This window comes from Cnephaeus nilssonii, assembly GCF_951640355.1.
Source record: "Cnephaeus nilssonii genome assembly, chromosome: 8".
Lineage (NCBI taxonomy): Eukaryota > Metazoa > Chordata > Mammalia > Chiroptera > Vespertilionidae > Cnephaeus > Cnephaeus nilssonii.
The window spans coordinates 90,888,093-90,910,434 of NC_137079.1; the positions used below are offsets into that span (position 1 = coordinate 90,888,093).

Sequence of the window (22,342 nt, forward strand, 5' to 3'; positions counted from 1 at the left end):
CACAAACACTCCAACCCTACACAGATTCCTCTTTCTCCAGACAAGTATATCAACACTTGATTCCCATGGAATCAGAACTCAGAGAGTGAGAAAGCTGGAAGTGAGAGCCTGGAATAACAATTAAGTGGGGGATTACTAGTCAACTCATCAGAGGGGCATCCTGGGTTACTGTAGGATGGGGCGTATGATGGGCAGCAGTATTCAGGAAAGAGAAGGACATTTCTACCATGTTATGTGAAAGTTTGGGAGATAAAACTATCTATAATAAAATAATTGATAGTTTCACAGATCTGGGCAAAGGATATAAGACATTTGCTCTGTGGCTGGGAAAGGGCAAGGGATATTGTGGCAGCACCTATGTAAAATACTTATTAGTTGAGTCCTATATGAATATTATAATTTGAACTAGTGGAACACACAACTTTTGATAATCATGGAGGTCATTGAAAATGTGTTATTAAGATGTATAAAATTATAACAGCATCCAATATCTTTTAAAATTAAACATGTACTTTTCCCATAGCTAATCTTGTCATTAATTATCTGATTGGCCTACCATCACATAGTCTTGTATTTTTCATTATTCATCCAATATTTCAACAATAAATAATGACCACAGTTATCAAGAGTTAGCAATTTCTCACCCCTGAAAGAAAAAAATGTGATGGTAAGACCATTTAAAAAAAAAATAACTTAGGTCTTCAGGACTGTGGATGGGTGTCAATTATTCTGAACATAGGAACACTGAAATTGGTGTGCAATAAAGAATAGAAAATATTGTAGATATGCAAAAATTTGTTATGGAACAAACTCTTTGAAAGTCTGCCATGATCCAGAGACAGGGAAGCATCGATCAGACTGTCAAACCTCAGAGGGAAGGTAGGGGAGGGCGGGGGTAAGGGGGAGAGATCAACCAAAGGACTTGTATGCATGCATATAAGCCTAATCAGTGGTCACAGACAACAGGGAGGTGGGGGCATGAGTGGGGGCGGGGTTGGGAAGGTAATGGGGGGATGAGGACAAATATGTAACACCTTAATCAATAAAAAATTTAAAAAAAAAGAAAGTCTGCCATAACAGCAGTTTAATTGTATTATTTTCTTTTTAATACATCCATATTCTAAAAAAAAATCCCAAAAATATAAATGCTGAATGAAATATATCTTAATTTCTAATTTGTCTCAAATGATAATCTAATTATAAGTCAATTATTAATGATGAATATTAATAACCTCTTTGGAATATGATACATATACAACTATCTTCATGAGTTCCAGGCAGTGATATTTACTAAAAGAAGAAAAAATATTAAAAATTCAAGAGTATAAATCTGTGCCCATAGTTAAATGGCCACATGAGTAAGAAGATAAGCTACATCAGACTTGGATGAAAAAGGGTTAAGGAATTATTGCAGTAGTCACTTTATAAATGTCTAAGCATTATGTTGTACATCTGAAATTAATATAATATTGTATGTCAACTGTAATTGAAAAACATTTTAATAAAAACAAAAAAATGAATAAAAACAATCAAGGGAACTGAGAATTAAGTATTAGAAATGAAGAGTTTGGAAGTTCTTGGATTATTTACTTTAGGAGAATTTAGAAGGATTGCAGAGTAAAGAATGTTGATACACAAGACATTTTCAGAGGACCAAAGTTTAAATTAGACAATCACATTACCATTGGACTGGTGATTGACTGCTGCTTTCTTCCTGACTATAATTCTCCTTAACTCTGGTATCTTTATGAGAAACATGGTGGTAATGTGGTTCATGGTATCTCTTCCTTAACAAGTCAAGTTGAGCATAGTAATAATCATAATGGCCACACACTCCAGCATGTTTGGTGGGCCTTTCTACCATTTTTATCTGAGGGATTAATAAGAAAAGAAAATTTTAAAAATACAAATCTATAATAATTGAAAGTCTGATAGTGACCATAACTAAGACAAGGCATTGAAGGTACATTTAGTTGTTTTTGCTCTAGAATTGTTTCCAGATTAAAATAATTTTAGAATCTCCAAATCCTAGAATTAAAAAAATATTTTATCCAGCTGGTAGAGGCAGGTCTCAGCATTCCTTGGACTTTTGCTGACCTGCCTCTGTGCCCAGAGCTGGTAAAGCCAGCCTTGGTGTGCAGTTTGATCCTTCCCACTCATGCCCAGGCCCAGTAGAGTGAGCCAAAAACTGTGGATTGCTTTGTAGCTCCAAACAGGGGGATCAAGGCCAGTAATAGGCAGTGTCTGACATTGACCTGCACCAAAATCCCTCCCAAGAGGCCCCAGAACTAATAAACCCAGTGGCCATCTTTAGACAACATCAAACCAGGATACAATTAGCTCCCAGGCATATCCAAAGGGAGATCTCAACAGGCACTGACGCTGCTAAAGCAAATTCTGCTCTGTGTGATCAGCATCTGCACAGCAGTTCACATACTGGGTTGGGGGTTCATCCTCAAAGTCAATAAGACTGAAGGTCAACCCCTTGCATGAAGGGGTCAATAGCAACCAAGACTCAATTACAACAGGAGGGCCCACATAACCCACAAAAGGGACAATCCTGGAGCACCCAGCGCAGGTGACCAAGGAAATTGCACCACTGGGTCCCACAGGACATCTACTACACAAGGCCACCCTACTAGGACTGGGAGGCATGGTAGCTATACCGAGTACATAGAAATAAACACAAAGAAGGAGCCAAAATAGGGAGACAAGGAAACATGCCCCAAATGAAAGAACAGGATAAATCTCTAGAAAAAGAGCTAAATGAAATGGAGTCAAGCAATTGACCAGATATAGAGTTCAAAAAAATGTCTATAAGGCCCTGGCTGGTGTGGCTCAGTTGGTTGGAAATCATCCCATGCATTGAAGGGATGCCAATTCGATTCCCAGTCAGAGCACATGCCCCCCCAAGTTGCGGGCTTGACCCCCAGTAGGGGGCATGCCAGAGGCAGCCAAACAATATTTCTCTCTCACATCAATGTTTTTCTCTCTCCCTCTCCCTTCCTCTCTCTCTCTAAAAAATCAGTAAAAATATATTTTTAAATAGTTATAAGGCTGCTCAAAGAACTTAGAAATATAGCAGCATGAAAAAGACCTAGAAGCCATAAAAAAAGAACTAATCAGAAATGAAGAATACAATATCTGGAATGTTGAATACGCAAGAAGGAAAAAAAACAGTAGGTTGGGTGAAGCAAAGGATCAAAATAGTGATTTGGAAGACAAGGTAGCAGAACACACATAATCAGAGCAACAAAAAGAAAAAAGATGTTTAAAAATGAGGACAGTTTAAGGGACATTTGGGACAACAGTAAGCATACCAACATCACATCACAGGGGTACCAGAAAGAGAAGAGAGTGAGCAAGGGATCAAGAACTTATTTGAAGAAATAATGACAGAAAACTTCCCTAAACTGGTGAAGGAAAAAAACATACAAGTCCAGAAAGCGCAGAGAGTTCCAAACAAGATGACCCCACAGCGGCTCACACTAAAACACATCATAATTAACATGGCAAAGGTTAAAGACAAAGAGAGAATCTTAAAAGTAGCAAGAGAAAGACAATTAATTATCTACAAGGGAGCTCCCTTGACTGTCAGGTGATTTCAAAACAGAAACATTTCAGGCCAGAAAGGATTGGCATGAAATATTCAAAGTGATGAAAATCAAAGACCTATAAGTAAGGCTACTTTACCCAGCAAGGCTATAATTTAAAATTGAAGGATAAATAAAGAGTTCCCCAGACAAGAAAAAGCTAAAAGAGTTTGTTACCACCAAACCAGTATTACAAGACATATTAAAGGATCTTTTTAAAGAAAAAACAGCAGCCCTAATCAGTTTGGCTCAGTGGATGGAGCATCGGCCTGCGGCCTGAAGGGTCCCAGGTTTGATTCCGGTCAAGGGCATGTACCTTGGTTGCGGGCGCATCCCCAGTAGGAGGTATGCAGGAGGCAGCTGATCGATGTTTCTCTCTCATCGATGTTTCTAACTCTCTATCCCTCTCTCTTCCTCTCTGTAAAAAACCAATAAAATACATTTTAAAAAAAGAAAAAAACAGCAGAGGAACATAGTTAAAGAATAGAATGCTAATAAAATATGTATCTATCAATAATCACTTTAAATGACAAAGGCTTAAATTCTCCAATGAAATACATAGGGTAAATGAATGGATAAGAAAACAGGACCCATATACAGTATATGCTGTCTACAAGAGACCCACCTCACAACAAAAGATACAGACTAAAAATAAAGGGAAGGAAAAAGATGCTGCATGTAAATGGAAATAAAAAAGAGCTGTGGTAGCAAAACTTATAGTTGACAAAATAGACTTCAAAACAAAGGCTATAGTAAGAGACAAAGAATGACACTGCAAATGATAAAGGGAACAATCCAACAAGGGTATATAACCCATTTAAGCATTTATGCACCCAACATATGAGCACCTAAATGTATAAATCAAATTCTGTTGGGCATACAGGAAGAGGTTGACTGTAATACAGTCATAGGAAGGGATTTTAATACCCCATTGATATAAAAAAATAGATCTTCCAGACAGAAAATCAACAAGGAAAAAGCAGCCTTAAAGGACACACCATATCAGATGGATTTGATTGATATCTTCAGAGCAGCAGAATATATATTCTTTTCAAGTAGACATAGAACATTTTTTAGGATAGACATGTTAGAATACCAAACAAGTCTCAATAAATTTAAGAAGACTGAAATAATATAAAGCAACTTCTCTAACCATAATGGTTTGAAACTAGAAATAAATTTCAAGAAAAAAAACCTGAAAAACACACAAAGACATGGAGGCTAAGTAACATGTTATTAAACAATGAATGGGTTAACAATGAGATCAGGGAAGAAATAAAAAACTTCCTGGAAACAAATGAAATCAATAAAAATATATTTTTAAAAAAGATCCAACACTCTGTGGAAGTGTATTCAAATAACTATGCATAAACAACCTAGGAAAAGATTGATAATTATATAATAAACAATTCTCAATAACATATAACATGTCAGATTTAAGAGTATGAAATACGCCCAGCTGGCATGGCTCAGTGGTTGAGCATACAGGAGGTCACAGTTTGATTCCCAGTCAGGGCACATGCCCGGGTTGCTAGCTTGATCCCCAGTGGGGGGCATGCAGGAGGCAGCTGATCAATGATTATCTCACATCATTGATGTTTCTCTCTCTCTCCCTCTCCTTTCCTCTCTGAAATCAATAAAAAATACATTTTTAAATGAGTATGAAATGCATAATATTTTTGCTACTATGCTACTCACTTGTCTTATATAGAAAACCTTATTTATTTAAAGAAATTAAAAGAATTTTAGTTATAAAAAGAAAACTAAAACTAATTTATAGAATACTTGTAAGAAAATATAGCATTGCTTTAAAAAGTCTAACAGCTAGAAGTTGTCCAGTAAAGTACCACTCTAATACTCATTATAAAAAGATATTATTGTAAGTATAAAACTAGTAGATTTCAGTCCTAGCTGGTTTGGCTCAGTGGATAGAGTGTTTAGCCTGTGGACTGAAGTGTCCCAGGTTTGATTCTGATCAGGGCATATACCTCAGTTGCAGGCTCAATCCCTGGCCCTGGTTGGCAACCAATTGATGTGTCTCTCACACTGATGTTTTTCTGTCTCTGTCTCTCCCCCTCCCTTCCACTCTCTATAAAAAAAAGAAAAATCAATGTACCACATAAACATGTATAAGTAGGTCTGTAGAATATACCATCTGCAAAAAAAAAAAAAGTGTTTAGTACAACTTACAGATATGGGCTTCCGGATTCCAGCTGGTGGTCTCCATTCATATCCATGTATTATATCCTTTGTTTTATTTGGCACTGACATTCTTGATCTTGGTAAGCACTTTCCCTGGAATCTCATTTTCTGTATTTTAAAATCTTATTTAACCAAAAGAAAACAATTTCAATTTTTAAAAATTTTCACACCTTTAACACTGATGCTTGTGTGAGTATAAACATAGGGGACACTTCACAGCACAGTAAGTTCACTTTACCCAGAGACATTTATTCCCAGTGAGAGAAATACTGATGAAAAATTTTTATGCATTTTCTTTAAATGGAGAAAACCATTTTTCCAGTGTCCCTTTACATATTTCTAGTAACATATAATAACACTTTAAACATATATGTTTTTATTGATTTTAGAGAGAGAGGAAGGGAGAGGGAGAAAGAGAGAGAGAGAGAGAGAAACATGGATCAGCTGCCTACCATACGCCCCCCCACCAGGGATTGAGCCCGTAACCCGGGCATGCACCTGGACTGGGAATTGAACCAGCAATCCTTTGGTGCATGGGACAATGCTCAACCAACTGAGCCACACCGGCGAGGGCGTTATATAATACTACCTTTTTTAAAATTAAAAATGAATATTAACATTTACAGAAACAATATGCATAAGGTAATGGCACAAGTAATTAAATGCAGTCATCAGAGTTTGAATTATCAGGCCACACCATTCATGTCACATTGTTATTTGAAATATTTGCATAAGTCTAATATGTTTTCTTTGTTACCATCAAAATTTGTTTTTGTTTTCCTCTCTTTCCCATATTAGAAATGTGGACAATGCACTTTCTCTCATCCTGTACTTGCCTACTTTCTAAACATTCTCAATCTAAAACAACACATTACAGTGCGAAATCAAATTAAACATAGTAAAAGGGTTAACTTTTTAATTTTCCCTTTATAACTTTCCTCAATTTTAATTTCTCTATCATAATGAATAATATTTCCCTATCACTGATACGTTAGAGAGATTTTCTACATCTCCATAATCTTTTTTTTAAATATATTTTATTGATTTTTTACAGAGAGGAAGAGAGAGGGAGAGAGAGTCAGAAACGTCTGTCGATGAGAGAGAAACATCAATCAGCTGCCTCCTGCACACCCCACACCGGGGATGTGCCTGCAACCAAGGCACATGCCCTTGACCGAAATTGAACCTGGGACCCCTGAGTCTGCAGGCCGACGCTCTATCCACTGAGCCAAACCAGTCAGGGCTACATCTCCTTATTCTTTAAAGACATTTGTTTATGGCTCAATCCTGCTCCTCATCACATCATCAGCTGATTCCTGACACTAAAATTTATTCTACTTAACATTACCATGAAGTATCACCTGCTTTCTTTGGGGGGTCACATAGTTATGGTTCTCTCCACGATCCTAACTTCAGCTCCATTGGGCCTTTCCTAGAGAATTCTTAATTGCCAGTCCACCCTCTCTATTTCAAAAATAAATAAATTTCATTTCCTCATCCTATGTCTGTCTCTGAATCTTCTCTTACTCTCTATACCTTCCCTACACAAAAGTTAAGTTTGGATTCTACCTCTTCATTAGCAAATCCACTGCTTTATAAAGTCTCCTGACTAATGAGAAGAGAAGAGCTGACTCCTCCAGGTCACGCAGCGAGATGTACAGGCACACCCCGAGTCACCGCTGGACAAGAGGATTTTGTCTGCTGCAGATATTGCTCATAAATTTTTAAATGTCCATGTTCAATATATTTGGTGAAATTTCCCTGCTAATGTTGCCAGCCATATGTTATAACTCATTATGTGAGACCCATGTAATAAATGTTTTTTATTGCATAGTTAAATCATTCTTACCTTGGACCATCTTCCCAGCAGATTGAGAAACTGATGATCTTGTTCTACCTATTAGGGTATGATTGAATTCTTTCTGAATGACCTAAAACCAAACACAAGTGTCAAGAGCCTGCTAACCAAAACCTCTGTCAAAATCCAGACAGGATCACCTCAGAACTCACCTCAGGAGTCAAGTGTTTGGCAATAAGATTCTCTAAAAAGGGCCTTTTCAAAATTGAATTAATAGATGGCCGATCTTGGGGAGATACTTTAAAGAGCTGTGATATCAAGGACCGTAGGTCACAGGAAAACCTTGGAGATACTGGGGCAAAATGTGCCTGACAAATCTTCAGAGCCAGCTGGTGTAAGTTGTTACCTTCAAACTGAAAGGACAAGGAATAATAACACTAAATTAGGAAAAAATGCAATACTAGTATTTAAAGTAATATCAAGAAACAAAATTATGTTTTAAAGTTCAGTTAGAAGCACCATGGTCCACCCTAAATTGTTTTCATTAGCTAATATTTTATGAGTTGATATTATTGGCAGTTATTCACTGAGAGGCCATGTTATTTAAATCAATATTTTTGTTTCATTTTTTTTATTATCAAACTAATATTTATGTATCCTAGAAAACTGGAAGATACAGAAAATTATAAATTGGCAGGGAAAATATGTATAATTTCACCACACAGAGATATATTTCCTCCTACTCCTTTTTAAAAATAATGTTTGTTTTATAGAGTTGAGGGCATAATGATATGAAATTTTACATCTTGCTTTTTAAATTAACATAACACAAACATTTCTACAAAAATTCTTCATAAACCAGAAATCCTTCCAGTGTATAAAATCTTCAGTTATTTACACTTACAGCCATTTGTTACGTAAGAATGTTTCAGTCAACCAGTGAAACACATATACAACCATGTGTGTTTGCAATGTTGAAAAAAAAGGCTGGAACCAACTAAGTTGTTGAATTTATTACTAGCTCTGGGTGATTTAAACAGATGAGGAGGCTCAGCATGCTGTCCTCTTGCTCTGTGCCCACCCATGACTGGAGCAAGGGGTGCGGGCTGGAGAGCGGGGGAGCCCGGGAACCCACCTCCTGCCCACCCATACCCACCCTTGCACACACACATGCATGTGTGCACACATTTTATCTTTTTTTAAAATATGTTTTTATTGATTTCAGAGAGGAAGGGAGAGGGAGAGAGAGATAGAAATATCAATGATGAAAGAGAATCATTGATCGGCTGCCTCCTGCATGCCCCCTACTGGGGATCGAGCCTGCAACCCGGGCATCTGCCCTTGACTGGAATCGAACCCAGGACCTTTCAATCCACAGGCCGATGCTCTATCCACTGAGCCAAACCAGCTAGGGCTTTTATATCTTATTTTTATTGTACCATTTTTATGTTTAGATGTTTAGGTACACAAATACCATTGTGTTACAATTGCCTACAGTATTCATTACAATAGGATTAATAGGCTATACCATATAGCCTGGGTGTTTAGTAGACTGTACCATCTAGGTTTGTGTAATTGCATTCCATAATGTTTACACAACAACAAAATCACCTACGCATTTTGTAGAGTGTATCTCTGACGTTAGGCGACACATGACTGTAATAAAAATGTTCAGCAGCAAGGTGTGGCAGTAAAGATGCAGGTTTTGGAAAGACACTTACTAGCTGTGTGACTTTGGACAATGATGATGATGATGATGATGATGATGATGATGATGATGACGACAGCTGTGTAGAAAAGAGTTAACATAGCAGGCCTTTGACTGCTATCCTGCTTACAATATTGGTCCTTGGCTGACATCTGGGAACTTAGATTTCTGGAGTATTCCCAGCATTCCCTAAATATTCAGAGTGGCTCTCTTTACCTACACAGTTTATGTAAACAATATGTTTATGTTGAACACCTGCTTTCTTTCTAGGAGTCTGGAAGTTTGGTTTATGCCAGGCAGAGGGTGCCTACATGAAGAGTCTGAAATAAAAACCTGGGCACTGGGTCTCTAGAGCTTCCCTGGTACATAGCATTTCATATGTGTTGTCACAACTTGTTGCTAGAGGAATTATCTACTAGATAATCTACTAGGAAAGGCTCTTGAAAGCTTGTGCCTGGTTTCCTATAGACTTTACCCCATGTACCTTTTTCCTTTGCTGATTATATATGCTCACAGTTTGTTTGTTTGTTTATTTAATACTTACCTGAGGATATGTTTAGAGAGAGGAAGGGAAGGGAGAGAAAGAGGGAAGTGAGAGAGAGAGACAGGCAGACATTGATGTGAGAGAAACATAGACCGTTGCCGCCTGTAAGTGCCCTCAACCAGAGATTAAAGCTTACGTATGTGCCCAGACTTGGAATCAAACTCAAAACCTTATGGTACATGGAACAACTCTCCAACCAATTGAGCCACTGGCCAGGCCTCACCTAGTTTATATTTAATGCAAATGTGCTACATATACTATTCTTCAACTTGGAACTTTTACTTTATAATATAGCTTATAATATATGGACAGCTTTCCACATCAGCATATATAGATCTATTTTTCTTCTTAATAGCTTGTCCACATAATTTTTTGTTGCTTTCTTTTTTCCTTTATCTTTATACTAGAGGCCCGGTGCACAAAATTCGTGCACAGGGGAGGGGTGTGTGTGTGTGTGTGTGTGTGTGTGTCCCTCAGCCCAGCCTGCACCCTCTCCAATCTGGGACCCCTCGAGGGATGTCTGACTGCAGTTGGACATTCCTCTCACAATCCAGGACTGCTGGCTCCCAACCGCTTGCCTGCCTGCCTGCCTGATTGCCCCTAACCGCTTCTGCCTGCCAGCCTGATCACCCCCTAACCACTTCTCTGCCAGCCTGATCGCCCCCAACTGCCCTCCCTTGCAGGCCTGGTCCCTCTCAACTGCCCTCCCCTGCTGGCTATCTTGTGGCATCCATCTTGTGTCCACATGGGGGCAGCCATCTTTGACCACATGGGGGTGGCCATCTTGTGTGTTAGTGATGGTCAATTTGCATATTATCTCTTTATTATATAGGATTTTTCCATTACCATTTACCCCCGTTTCCCACATAATTTTTAATAATTGAATGATACCAAACTTTTTCTCTCATAAGTTAATAGTTTCAAAAATTCATCATTAATTTGCCAATTAATATACTTACAGGATGCTTGAGTGTGCAGAGCTCATATAATACACAGCCAAGAGACCAAATATCCCTGGAGGAGATAAGAGTTTACATGCCAAAAACATATCCATAGTTCTTAATAAAAGCCTTATCCTTACAGTGCTTTATACTTGTGTATCTTTACAGTTTTATATAGGTTGACTAGTTTTTTGAAATGTTTTCAGACACATTATCAATTCTTATTCTTACTAACATAAGAGGTAAAATAAAAACAATTTGTAGTTGTGTCAGAATCCTAACAGAGAAAAGGTATACTTCAATATCATGTGCTCAAATAAAATGTATATGAAATTTTGAGCATGTGGTGGGGGGAGGCAGGACTCAAACATAAAATTTGTTTTGATTCAAAAGGTAAAATTTGGTTGAGTTAGCGAGGTATGTTCTACTCAAGGCTATTGACAGAACCAAAGGTATTGAGCAGCCCACACCACTCCTTTTCCCCTCTTCTTCCCCCACAGGCACACATTAAGTGATGAACATAGTATCTGGTACTCAGTAAACTTGGAAAATGTGCTTATAATATACTAGAGGCCCAGTGCACTGGTGGGGTCCCTCGGCCTGGCCTGCGGGGAGCGGCCAAAACCAGCAGTCCTACATCCCCCAAGGGATGTAGTAGTACACAAAGCAGCAGGGGGCTGGGGAGGAGCCTGAGCCTGGGCTGGGCACCGCTCCTGTTCATCCTGGCCCTGCTGTGCCTGCTGCTGCCAAGGTCCTGGTCCAGATGGGGGCAGGGCGCACAGGGGGAGTGTCCATGGGAGAGGCTCACGCTGCTGCAACAGCGCTCACCAGCCATGAGCCAGGCGTCTGGCGCCCATTGGTCAGCTGAGCAGGGCTCCCACTGTGGGAGCTCTCTGACCACCAGGGGACAGCTCCTGCATTGAACGTCTGCCCCCTGGTGGTCAGTGGGCATCATAGCTACCGGTCGACTGGTTGCTTAGGCTTTTATATATATAGATGACTAGAGACTTGCTCTTTCATACTTAGTATTTATATGTGATTGCTATATGTGATTGGCTTAATAAGGAGTTACCTTATAGAATAAAAAGCATGAATTTAAGAGACAAAATGTATAATGAGAATTCAAGGCAGTAAGAAGATGAGACAGGCCAGTAAGCCAGGACAAGTGGAATGGGAACACTGAGACAGACAGCTGAACAAACTGGCTGAGCAATTTACAGCAGATACAGAAGGTCACCTCCCCAGAGATAACATCTAGGCCTCAGTTGTATTTCAACTCCAGGCTCAGAAAAACCAGGTGCGTAATGCTAGGACCAGCTGAAGTAACTGATGACCCCCTGCGTTGGCACTGATCAATCAGTAGACCTCGACCCTGAAACCACACCTAGCAAACTGATGAAAATTCTGCTGAAACCCTCCCCTGAGAACTCCCCTAAAAGTCCTGGCCTGCAAGAGAGAGATAAAAGCCTTAAGACAAAGGACCCAGCTCGCTCTCTCCCTGTGGGGAGCAGCCCACACCACTCCTTTTCCCCTCCAGAAGAACAAAAGACCAGAAAAAAAAGCTCACTGGACACCAGGAGTTAGACCATACAAGGAATGGAAATTGTACTGAAGATACCTGATTGCACATCTGCATTCCAAGCCCACCGACTCAGCCCCAGGCCCACTGACAACACAAGTTTCCTGCCAGTGACTGCACATAGGGATGAAACTCCAGCTCCTGGGTGCTGCCATCATGGCCCCAACGTCCCCTTGGCTCAGTGCTGTGCAGCCCTTCCCTTTGGATGCCCCATCCTCCACCCCCTTTGCCTAAATAAATTCGATTATTCTTTATCCACGGTGGACGAAAAGGGGCCACACAGAGAAGGCCTGCATGGCAGCCTTGCAAACTCATAGACCTAAAGTAACCACAAAGGATGGTCTGAAATTAAAGCCTTTTAATTAAAAAGCAGTTTATGGCAGGTAGTCATGTCCTAGGCTAGATGCTTCCCTGACAAAAGTTAATCTTTACCTTAACTAAGCCTGTCTATGGTTGCATCTATAACATATCATTGGAATGTCAGGGTAACTTGTAACTTCCCTTTTTCTGGACCCATCAGGGCACAACCAATGCACCAGGGCACCTGGACGGAGACCACAGATTTCTTCATTGTTATTGTTATCATGGAGGTCAGGCCTGCAACCGCAAGGTGTATTGGTGCATAGGAACAAAGAAAGTTCAGGTCTGTTGCTGGGCAAGAACAATGAGGGAATCAATCAGGTGGCGACACAGATAGATATAGAGCAGGCTTATAGCATGTATATACTCCTAGGCCCGTGGTCGGCAAACTGCGGCTCGCGAGCCACATGCGGCTCTTTGGCCCCTTGAGTGTGGCTCTTCCACAAAATACCATGGCCTGGGCGAGTCTATTTTGAAGAAGTGGCGTTAGAAGAAGTTTAAGTTTTAAAAATTTGGCTCTCAAAAGAAATTTCAATCGTTGTACTGTTGATATTTGGCTCTGTTGACTAATGAGTTTGCCGACCACTGCCCTAGACTGACTAGCTTCACTGGCAACCCGTTATCTGGGCCCCTCCCCATGTTGGAAGTCGGAGTCTGTAATAAATTTTCCACACTTTTGCTTAAACCTTCTGGTTCATGGAGCTCATTCTTTAGCGTCGTGACACGTTGACTGCTAACTATTCTGTGCCCACCTATGCAAAAGAAGCAAGTGTCTATCATTTTACTTTGTATCCAATCCCAAAGGTTACCCCCTCCCCTCAACACACTTTGCTTTCTCTGCCTCCCCAATCTATATTTCCTGTAACCCACTGTGACTGTAATGTATAAAACAAAATGAAAAACTGCCATTCTCCGGAGCACTATCCCAATACATTGAGATTCTGCTTCCCGGCAATTTGTGACAGTTTGGCTCAAATAAACTCACAAAAATTCTTTACAGGTTTGAATGTTTTCTTACGTTAACAACCATCTGAGATCGCTATTTAGCCTGCCTGCATATCACCATGTTAACCTTTCAGTCATGTCCTATGCTAGAATCTTCCCTGAAAAACGTCAGTCTTTACCTTAATCGAACCTGTCTATTGTCTTTTGCATCTATGATGACATACCTTTCGACTGTCAGGATAACTTCTCTTTCTCTGGACCCCTCCTGGCACAACAGCCACACCAGAGCTCTATCCTCATTGTTATTGTTATCATGTTAATTGTTGACTGTTAACTATCCTGCACCCACCTATGCAAAACATGTGTGTCCATCATTTTACTTTTCATCCAATCCCAGAAGTGTCCCCCCACCTTTGCTTTCTCCCTCCTCCCTAATATGTCACCAAGGGATTTCATGTAACCCATTTATATCTATTTTTTTATTGAAAGGTATAAAATAAGGTGCAAGACTGCCATTCTTAGTAGCATTTTCTCAATTTGTTGAGATTTTGCTTCCCAGCAACTGTCATCAGTTTGGCTCAAATAAACTAATAAAAATTCTTTATAGATTTGAATGTTTCTTACACTGCCAGCCCACAAATAAAGCCTCCCTGTGTGTGGTGAGGACTGAGGTGAACCTGGGAATGACTTCCTAGTCTAGAGGGCACAGCTGATTATTGCTAAAATGAACGTATTTGAATGTTGACCCGAATTCTGAAAAAACAGTACAAGGAAACAAAACAGTGCTGCTAACCTGGGCTCTGGGCCGGCAGCAGCACTGAATTCTGCTCCGGAGCCTGCCCTTCCACCCAGCCCCAGCCAGCTGCACTCCTGCTCATCTGGAGGCCAAACGCCTCTGGTGCCGGGAGTCAGCTCAAAAACAAGCAAACAAATGTCTGTTCTTTTATTATGCAGAGGAATGTTTACTATTGTCTTTGTAAATCTCGACTAACTGGGCTTTGCCTTCCTTTTACCTTTCAAACAGCCACATATCCCTGGGCATTTTCCTAAACAAACAGACAATTAACTCCCAAAAGGAACTCAGTCTTCCTATGAGTCCAAATGGTTCAAAAGGCAGTCAAGCTTTGAAAATCGAAAAAATGTTTTTCTTTTCCTTAAATGAAAGTAGAAACTACCTCATCTTCATCTTTTATCACTCTGTACATTAATATTACTCCTGAGACCTAGGCTCTGGTATCACATACATTAAAAAAAAATAGCTGGGTTTTAAAGGTGGAGGACACCTGAATGATTACCTAGCCAGCATTCTTGTTGCTACAGGTAAGGGAACTGAGGCTCACAGAGGTCAAGTGAGTTGGTCAAGCTGGTGACAGAGCCAAGTGTGGGGAAGAAATTTCCTCTATCCTCAACGTTCTTTCAACAGGGCTAATAATTAAATCTACATGAGGCAGATTAAGAGAAAATAGCCAAATTTAATTCTCTATGTACACATGGGAACCCTGCATACATGAGAGGCTCAGACAGAAAGGGAAGATGAAGTATTATGACATTCTGAGCTAAGGGTGAGGTAAGGTGCCTTGAGGCTTCAGCGGGGAGGAAAGCCCCTGCAGGATGATAGGAACAGATTTTGAGTGATTACAAGTTTGCCTTGCTCTATAGCTAGCTCAAAAAGGTTATCCTACATAATAAAATGGTAATATGTAAATTACCATCACTCCGCTACGCCCACGATTGGGCCAGCAGGAGGCGCAGGGGGCGGGACTCAGGGTGGCCGGGGTAGCTGATTGGGCCAGCAGGACGCTGAGCCGGAGGCTTTCGGAAGGCCTGGTGCACCGGCGGACAGACAGCCAGCCGGCTCCCCCTCGATCAAAAGCCAAAGCGGGGGAGCTGTCTGTCTGCGCCGGCACAAGGCCTTTCGAAAGCCTCCGCCGCGCCGGAGGCTTTCGGAAGGCCTGGGGCACCAGCGGACAGACAGCCAGCTGGTGCACCAGGTGCATGATTAAATCATGCACTGGGCCTCTAGTCTCTGATAATGTCTTATCATGGGAAGTCCCCTAATTTAAATTCTTCTACGTAATTAAGGGGGAGCAGACGTTTCTTTTGAGCCCACAGGGTCTTGGTTGCCTTTAACTCAAAAATAATCCACATACCACAGAAGCATATCTTGGGGTGACTCATTCTGAATTCCTATGTACTGAGCTCCTAATCTAGTGCTCTGTCATCATTGCCCTCTATCTTGCCCAACTACAACACTTTTCTTCAATAAAATAGTGTTTATGTTGGCAGTGGTATTGTCAGCATTGGTAGCTAATTATTAACATGATAAAGATAGTTATTAATGTAAGGAAGAAAGCAAAAGGGAAGGAAGTAATCTTAATAAATGGAGAAGCAGAAGCAGGTAACAGTGCAGAATTCCATCTAGTTTCTGGTAAACAGACTCACTCACACACTTCAGAGAACTTAATCCTCAGAAATACCCCCAGGGGTGCTCTGCTCAGCATGCACAATAGGAACTAGATGATGTAATGAAACTTTTGGACATGCATAATGGGAGTCAGATGACAAAACAAAGGGACAGGACCTAGTGAGAGAAGTTAGCTTGACACGCAGGCAGACAGGGCAGGGGTTCAGTGGAAAACAAAGACAGGTGGAACATAGGTAGGGACAGACCTGGTAGTTTGAACAAGCCTAATCACAAAAACCAACCATGCAAAAACAACAGAACGTTCTTGGACACAGAGCAGGAGGCATGTGAAACTGAGGGAGGGCCTGCAACCGCAAGGTGTATTGGTGCAGAGGAGCAAAGAAAGTTCCGGTCCGTTGCTGGGCAAGAACAATGAGGGAATCAATCAGGTGGTGACACAGATAGATATAGAGCAGGCTTATAGCATGTATATACCCCTAGACCGACTAGCTGCACTGGCAACCCGCAACCCGTTATTTGGGTCCCCTCCCCATGTGGGGAGTCTGAGTCTGTAATAAATTTTCCACACTTTTGCTTAAATCTTCTGGTTCGTGGAGCTCATTCTTTAGCATCGTGAGACACCACCCCAGGCAGGGGGTTGGGGGAGGTGGAGGGGACCTTGGCTCACCCTTCTGGTTATCACTAGCTTGGGGACAATTGGAAAGGTAATTGAATTGGATAGAGGCCATGAAACGCCAATAGAATTTACTGGAAGGAAGGTCAACTCTGGGCCCAGGAAAAGTTAGGAATTTGAATGGCTCTTTGTCCTTTACCTGAACCAAGAAGATACATGGAGGATTAACATGAGCCTCCTGACAGGGTGTTAGAGCCTGCCCACCCTCCACTCCCCCAAGGGAGCATTAATTCCCCTAATTCACAATAAAATCTTGCCCTCACATTTAAACTTCCCCATGTGTGTGCATTTGGAATTCTTTTCTTGCCACCAAAGAATTTATCATATTCACTGGCAACAGCAGGAATAGCACCAGGTATTAGGCTGGTGGGGTCAGGCTGGACCTGGGTTCAACAACCTTGGTACTTAAGTTCTGGCTGGGAAAGAATTCAGAGCCAAGACCCAACCTATAAGAGAGCATTTATTTAGAAAATCACAGAGTAGAAGTAATTTGCAGAAGAAATGAGTTTAGGAAACAAGTTATAGAGGCAAAGGAAGGGATCTTTAGCTTAGAAGTGAGGAAGGTAAAGGTGACGTGCCTGGGGGCATGAGGGGAAAGGGGAAGGCTCGGGAGTGCTCCGGGAGAGAGAACATACTGGGTCCTCCATCCTGAGGTTTTGGGGGTTTTTAAATCCTCACCCCAGGACACACAGACATGCTTAGAGAGAGAGAAAAATAAACACATTGATGTGAGGGAGAAACATCAATTGACTGGGGACCAAACCCACAACCCAGGTTCCTGACCATGAATGGAACCAGCAACTTTTCAGGGCACAGGACACAACTAGCTGAGCCACTCTGGCCAGGCTTTCCTAAGGATTTTAAGGGTGGAGATTTTAGGGGAGGTCCCAGAGGAATATTCAGCAGCTTTCCAGGTGTGTCCTTTCAGGGTCGGGGTCTCCACTGATTGATTGGTCGGGGCCAGGGCAGGGGGTCATTATTCAATGCAGCTGGTCCTGAGGTCAGCTGTGGGGTCACTTCTCTGGTTTTGCTGCTTTTCTGGGCCTGGAGCTGAAATACAACTGAGGCCTAGATGTTATCTCTAGGGAGGGAAGGTCAGAGATCCAAACCTCATGACCAGGGAAGGAAAAGCCACCCTAGGGATGAGGTCCCACCCTACAATTGTCCTTTGCTGGGCACCCGAGCTTTCCACCAAAGTGGCCTTCTGTACCTGGCCCATCGTCCTCCTTCGGCCCATGTCTGTCTAACTGCCCACCACAGTAAGAAGGTATTGCTGGGGGGGGGGGGGGGGTGTTCCAGAACAAGTACCCCAGAAGTGCCTCAGTGATATGCAGATTACTTTGAGCTAAAGGCAACTTTAGCCACAGGCTCCAGAGAAATTTCTGCCCCTCTTTTTAACTACCTAGAAGTTAAATTAGGAGCCTAGCCCATAACAAACCATTATCAGAGTTAACTTCTTTTGACCTATCTACAGGGCAAGGAAAACTTCCATTTTCTAAAGGTGCTCTCATCATATTGCAATGACCCTTTGAAGCCCCTAAGCACCTTAACTCATCCCTAGCTCAGAAGGTCTTAGATACCCATGTCCCCTTTCCATCTCTGAACCTCTCCTGCATGTGGGATCTCTGACTCTCTCATGTATGTGCGGTTCCCATACATATGTATGTATCAAATATGGTTCCTTTTTCTTAATTAATTTTTTTAATTTATTGATTTTTAGAGAGGGAAGGGAGAGAAAGAAAAAAGAAACATCGATTTGTTGTTCCCCTTATCTCTGCATTTATTGGTTGATTTTTGTATGTGCCCTGACTGGGAATTGAATTTCACACATCCTATATAATAAAACCCTAAAAAGCAAATCGACCAAACAGGGGAACGACCGGTCACTATAATGCGCACTGACCACCAGGAGGCAGACGCTCAATGCAGGAGCTGCCCCCTCGTGGTTATGCCCTCCCACAGCGGGAGCACCGCTCAGCCAGAAGCTGGGCTCACGGGCTGAGCACAGCAGAGGTGACAGGAACCTCTCCCATCCCCCCCCCCCCCCCCCGCAGGTGGGTGGTAAGGAGCGAGGGGTCCCAGACTGCAAGAGAGTGCAGGCCGGGCTGAGGGACACCCCCCTTCCCCCCCCCCACGCCCCATGAATGTCGTGCACCAGGCCTTTAGTGAAGAAAATAAAATTACAAAAGTATCATAAGAAAGAGAGAATCCGTCTGATTTTACTGAGACCTTTAAACCATAGTCAGCCACTCACGTTTTGTTGTTGTAGGGTTTATTCTGACAGATCTCTGGAGACAGATAGTAAGGTGTTCCAACACAAGTTTGAGCAAGTTCTGTGGAACTAGTAAATTATGTTAAATAACAAAATGACATTGTCTATTATTGGAGAAAAAAAAGGCTTAAGATATGAACATGCAAGAAAAAAGTATAAAAATGGATAACAAAATTTGATGCATGCAAATATTAAAGAAAAAATATTGTACATTGATAATAGAGTAATTAGTTTATTTTTAAATTTATAATTTACCTCCCAAAAATTTACACATTAAAAAAAAAAGGTTATGGCCTAAAGTCTCCACAAAGAGGTACAATTGTTATATTACAAAAATTGTTACATTATAAAAATTGTTATATTACAAAAAGTCCCCTCTTCCCAATTATCAAAGGAATGCAATCTCATGATTTAAATTTGAGAAAAACAAAAGTGAATAAAGAAGAAAAAAATTATCCATAATCTTACCACCCAAAAACAATTAAGTTATTGTTAAATTTCTAATATATATCCTTCCTGTCTTTTTCCATGCAATTTTTCACAATACTGTGATCATAGTGTATTGAAAATTCAGAATTCCATATTTTTACCTGATATAACAAATATTTCCTCACATCATCAAGAAGTCTTCAAAATCATGAATGTTAGTGACTACATAATATTCAGGTACTGGCTATGCCAAGTCCTATTACATTTTACCATTTCCCAATTATTAGACATTTAAATTATTACAAATTTCACATTATCCCCTTACAACAAGTTCCCAAAATTAGAACATTTAAAAATCTGTTGATATTACCACCAAATTATCTTCCAAAACAGTTACACCCATATATCCAGCATGTGTAAATTTTTCTGTTTCGCTAAGTTCTCACTAGCTTTATGCATATTAAGTTACATCTTGCCCTAGTCAGTTTGGCTCAGTGGACAGAGCATCGGCCTGCGGACTGAAGGGTCCTAGATTCGATACCAGTAAAGGGCACGGACCTCGGTTGCAGGCTCTTCCCCGGCCCAGGTCTGGTAGGGGCTCGTGCAGAAGACAACCAATCAATGTGTTGCTCTCTCATAGATATTTCTCTCTGTCTTTCCCTCTCTCTTCCACTCTCTCTAAAAATCAATGGAGGATTAAAAAAATAAGTTACATCTCAATTGATAAGTTTAGAGGACACTATACAACATTGCCGCCATTATTCTATCATGTCAAGATTTATCTTGGGAATTTTAACCTCAGACAAAGTACCATCTGAATGTTTCTTTTTCCATCTGAATGATCTAATGGATTTATTTTTAACAAGGCATTTGTTAGGGAAGGAAAAGTCACTTTATTTTTAAATATATTTTTATTCATTTCAGAGAGGAAGGGAGAGATAGAAACATCAATGATGAGAGAGAATCATTGATTGGCTGCCTCCTGCATGCCCCACACTGGAAATCAAGCCCACAACCTGGGCATGTGCCCTGACCATGAATCAAATCATGACCTCCTGGTTCATAGGTCCACACTCAACCACTGAGCCATGTTGGCAGGCGATTTAATGGATTTATATAGTTATCTACAATTATCTGGAAACTAAGCCTTTAATATCTTCTTAACTTATACTACTTAAAATATACATATTTGGTTGTTATAAATAGGAAAATATGATTTTACAAAGAACTTACTTGTTCAGGTCTCTTGCTATACCAAAGTCCCCAAGCTTTGCAACCACTCCATTCTTGCTAAGAAAAATGTTCTGTAAATGGAGAAAATGCTATGTTGTTTGAGAGATTTCAAGAAAAAAAAAGATCAGTTCTGTCTTTGTTCTCTCTCTGAGCTATTACCTGTGTTTTTATATCCCGGTGTAAGATCTTCCTGTCATGAATATGTTTTAGTCCTAGAGAAATCTGCACAAACCAACTCAGAATCTGTAGAGGAAACAAACAAAACTTGTGAACAGTCTGGTGGTCACTGAAGTATCTTCATAATGATATGCAAAAAGAGGGAAATAACATTGATGTATACATGTTTACATGAATGACGCTAGTAAGATATAAAACCCAAAAAAATGGAGGTGCAAAAAACAATCCAAACATGTTGGTATCAAAATGAACCCCAATACACAACAGACAAAAAAAAAAAAAAAAAAAAAGCAAAAGAGAGAGGAGGCAGTTTACAATTTCCATTTTTCTTAATATTAGGTTGCTAACTGCATCAGGGTAGTAGGCAAGCTGCCCTATTTCTTGATAACCCTGGTACCACTGGTTTTTCCTTTTCAATGGAAGGAGTATGCCAAAGCATAGAACGAAGGAGAAAGAAATGGATAATATGTGAGGTTATTAAATTTTTTCATGAAATACCAATATATGTGTACATAATAAATATAAAAACAAAAAAAAATGTTACTTTTAAGCTTTTTAAGGTATAATTTTCTTAGTCATGATTTTATTTACCTTAGCTGGTCATGAACCTCTTTAGTAAAATGTATTCTATGCCTATAGAGATTTATTTAAACTATTCTAAAATTTCATTTGTACTTTGTTTACCAAATTATACAGAAAGATATAAACAATAGGAAAAAAAGCTATATTCCAGATACTATGATTCAGTTGTAATTTTAGTTCTCACCCAACAAAGGGAAACTTAGTTCAAAATTTTGTAGAGAAAAGTATTTTTTATTAAATGTGGAAAAATAATACCTAGATAGAAAGAAAGCAGGGTTTCTAAAAATATGGAATTTAATATATAATGTAAATGAGCATAAGAAAAATGCTTGGTGAGGTTTTCAGAGGTTAGAGATACTGATTCATTAATCATTTGTACATTCAAAATGTTACATTTTAATTCGAGGAAGAAGTTATATGGGCTGATGCTCAAAAATGCTAAAATAAAACGAACAAGTGGCCTAAAGAAAGCTGTTGGGCCCTGTCTGGTGTGGCTTAGTTGGGTGGGCATAGTGAGCACTGAGAGGTCATCAGTTTGATTCCTGCTTGGTCAGGGCACATGCCGGGGTTGCAGGCTTGATCCGCAGTGGAGAGTGTGCAAGGGGGCAGCAGATGGATGTTTCATTCTCACACATCAATGTTTCTCTCTCCCTCTCCCTCTAAAAATCAATAAAATCTATACTAATAAGAGAAAATGCAAATTGACCATACCTCCACTATGCCCACAAACCACGCCCACCAGCCAATCAGGAGCGAGTATGCAAATTAATCCAACCAAGATGGCTGTGGCCATGGAGATGGAGAGAGCAGGAGGCTTGGGTTGCCCCTGGCGATGGAGGAAGCCAAGCTTCTTGGCCGGTCCTGGCCTCCACTCAAAGCTA

General features: G+C 40.5%; 1 protein-coding gene across 1 annotated transcript in view; it reads right to left on the reverse strand.

Moving 5' to 3' along the window:
* The window catches only part of NEK5 (NIMA related kinase 5), a 76,820-nt gene that overhangs the window by 38,163 nt on the left and 16,315 nt on the right, over positions 1–22,342 (reverse strand). The window contains exons 5-12 of the mRNA XM_079778565.1: positions 20,862–20,945; positions 20,703–20,773; positions 19,023–19,109; positions 10,805–10,859; positions 7,806–8,006; positions 7,645–7,726; positions 5,784–5,917; positions 1,683–1,870 (exon numbers count right to left, since the gene is read on the reverse strand). Coding sequence (XP_079634691.1) covers positions 1,683–1,870; positions 5,784–5,917; positions 7,645–7,726; positions 7,806–8,006; positions 10,805–10,859; positions 19,023–19,109; positions 20,703–20,773; positions 20,862–20,945 — 902 coding nt within the window. The remainder of the gene's footprint in view (positions 1–1,682; positions 1,871–5,783; positions 5,918–7,644; positions 7,727–7,805; positions 8,007–10,804; positions 10,860–19,022; positions 19,110–20,702; positions 20,774–20,861; positions 20,946–22,342) is intronic.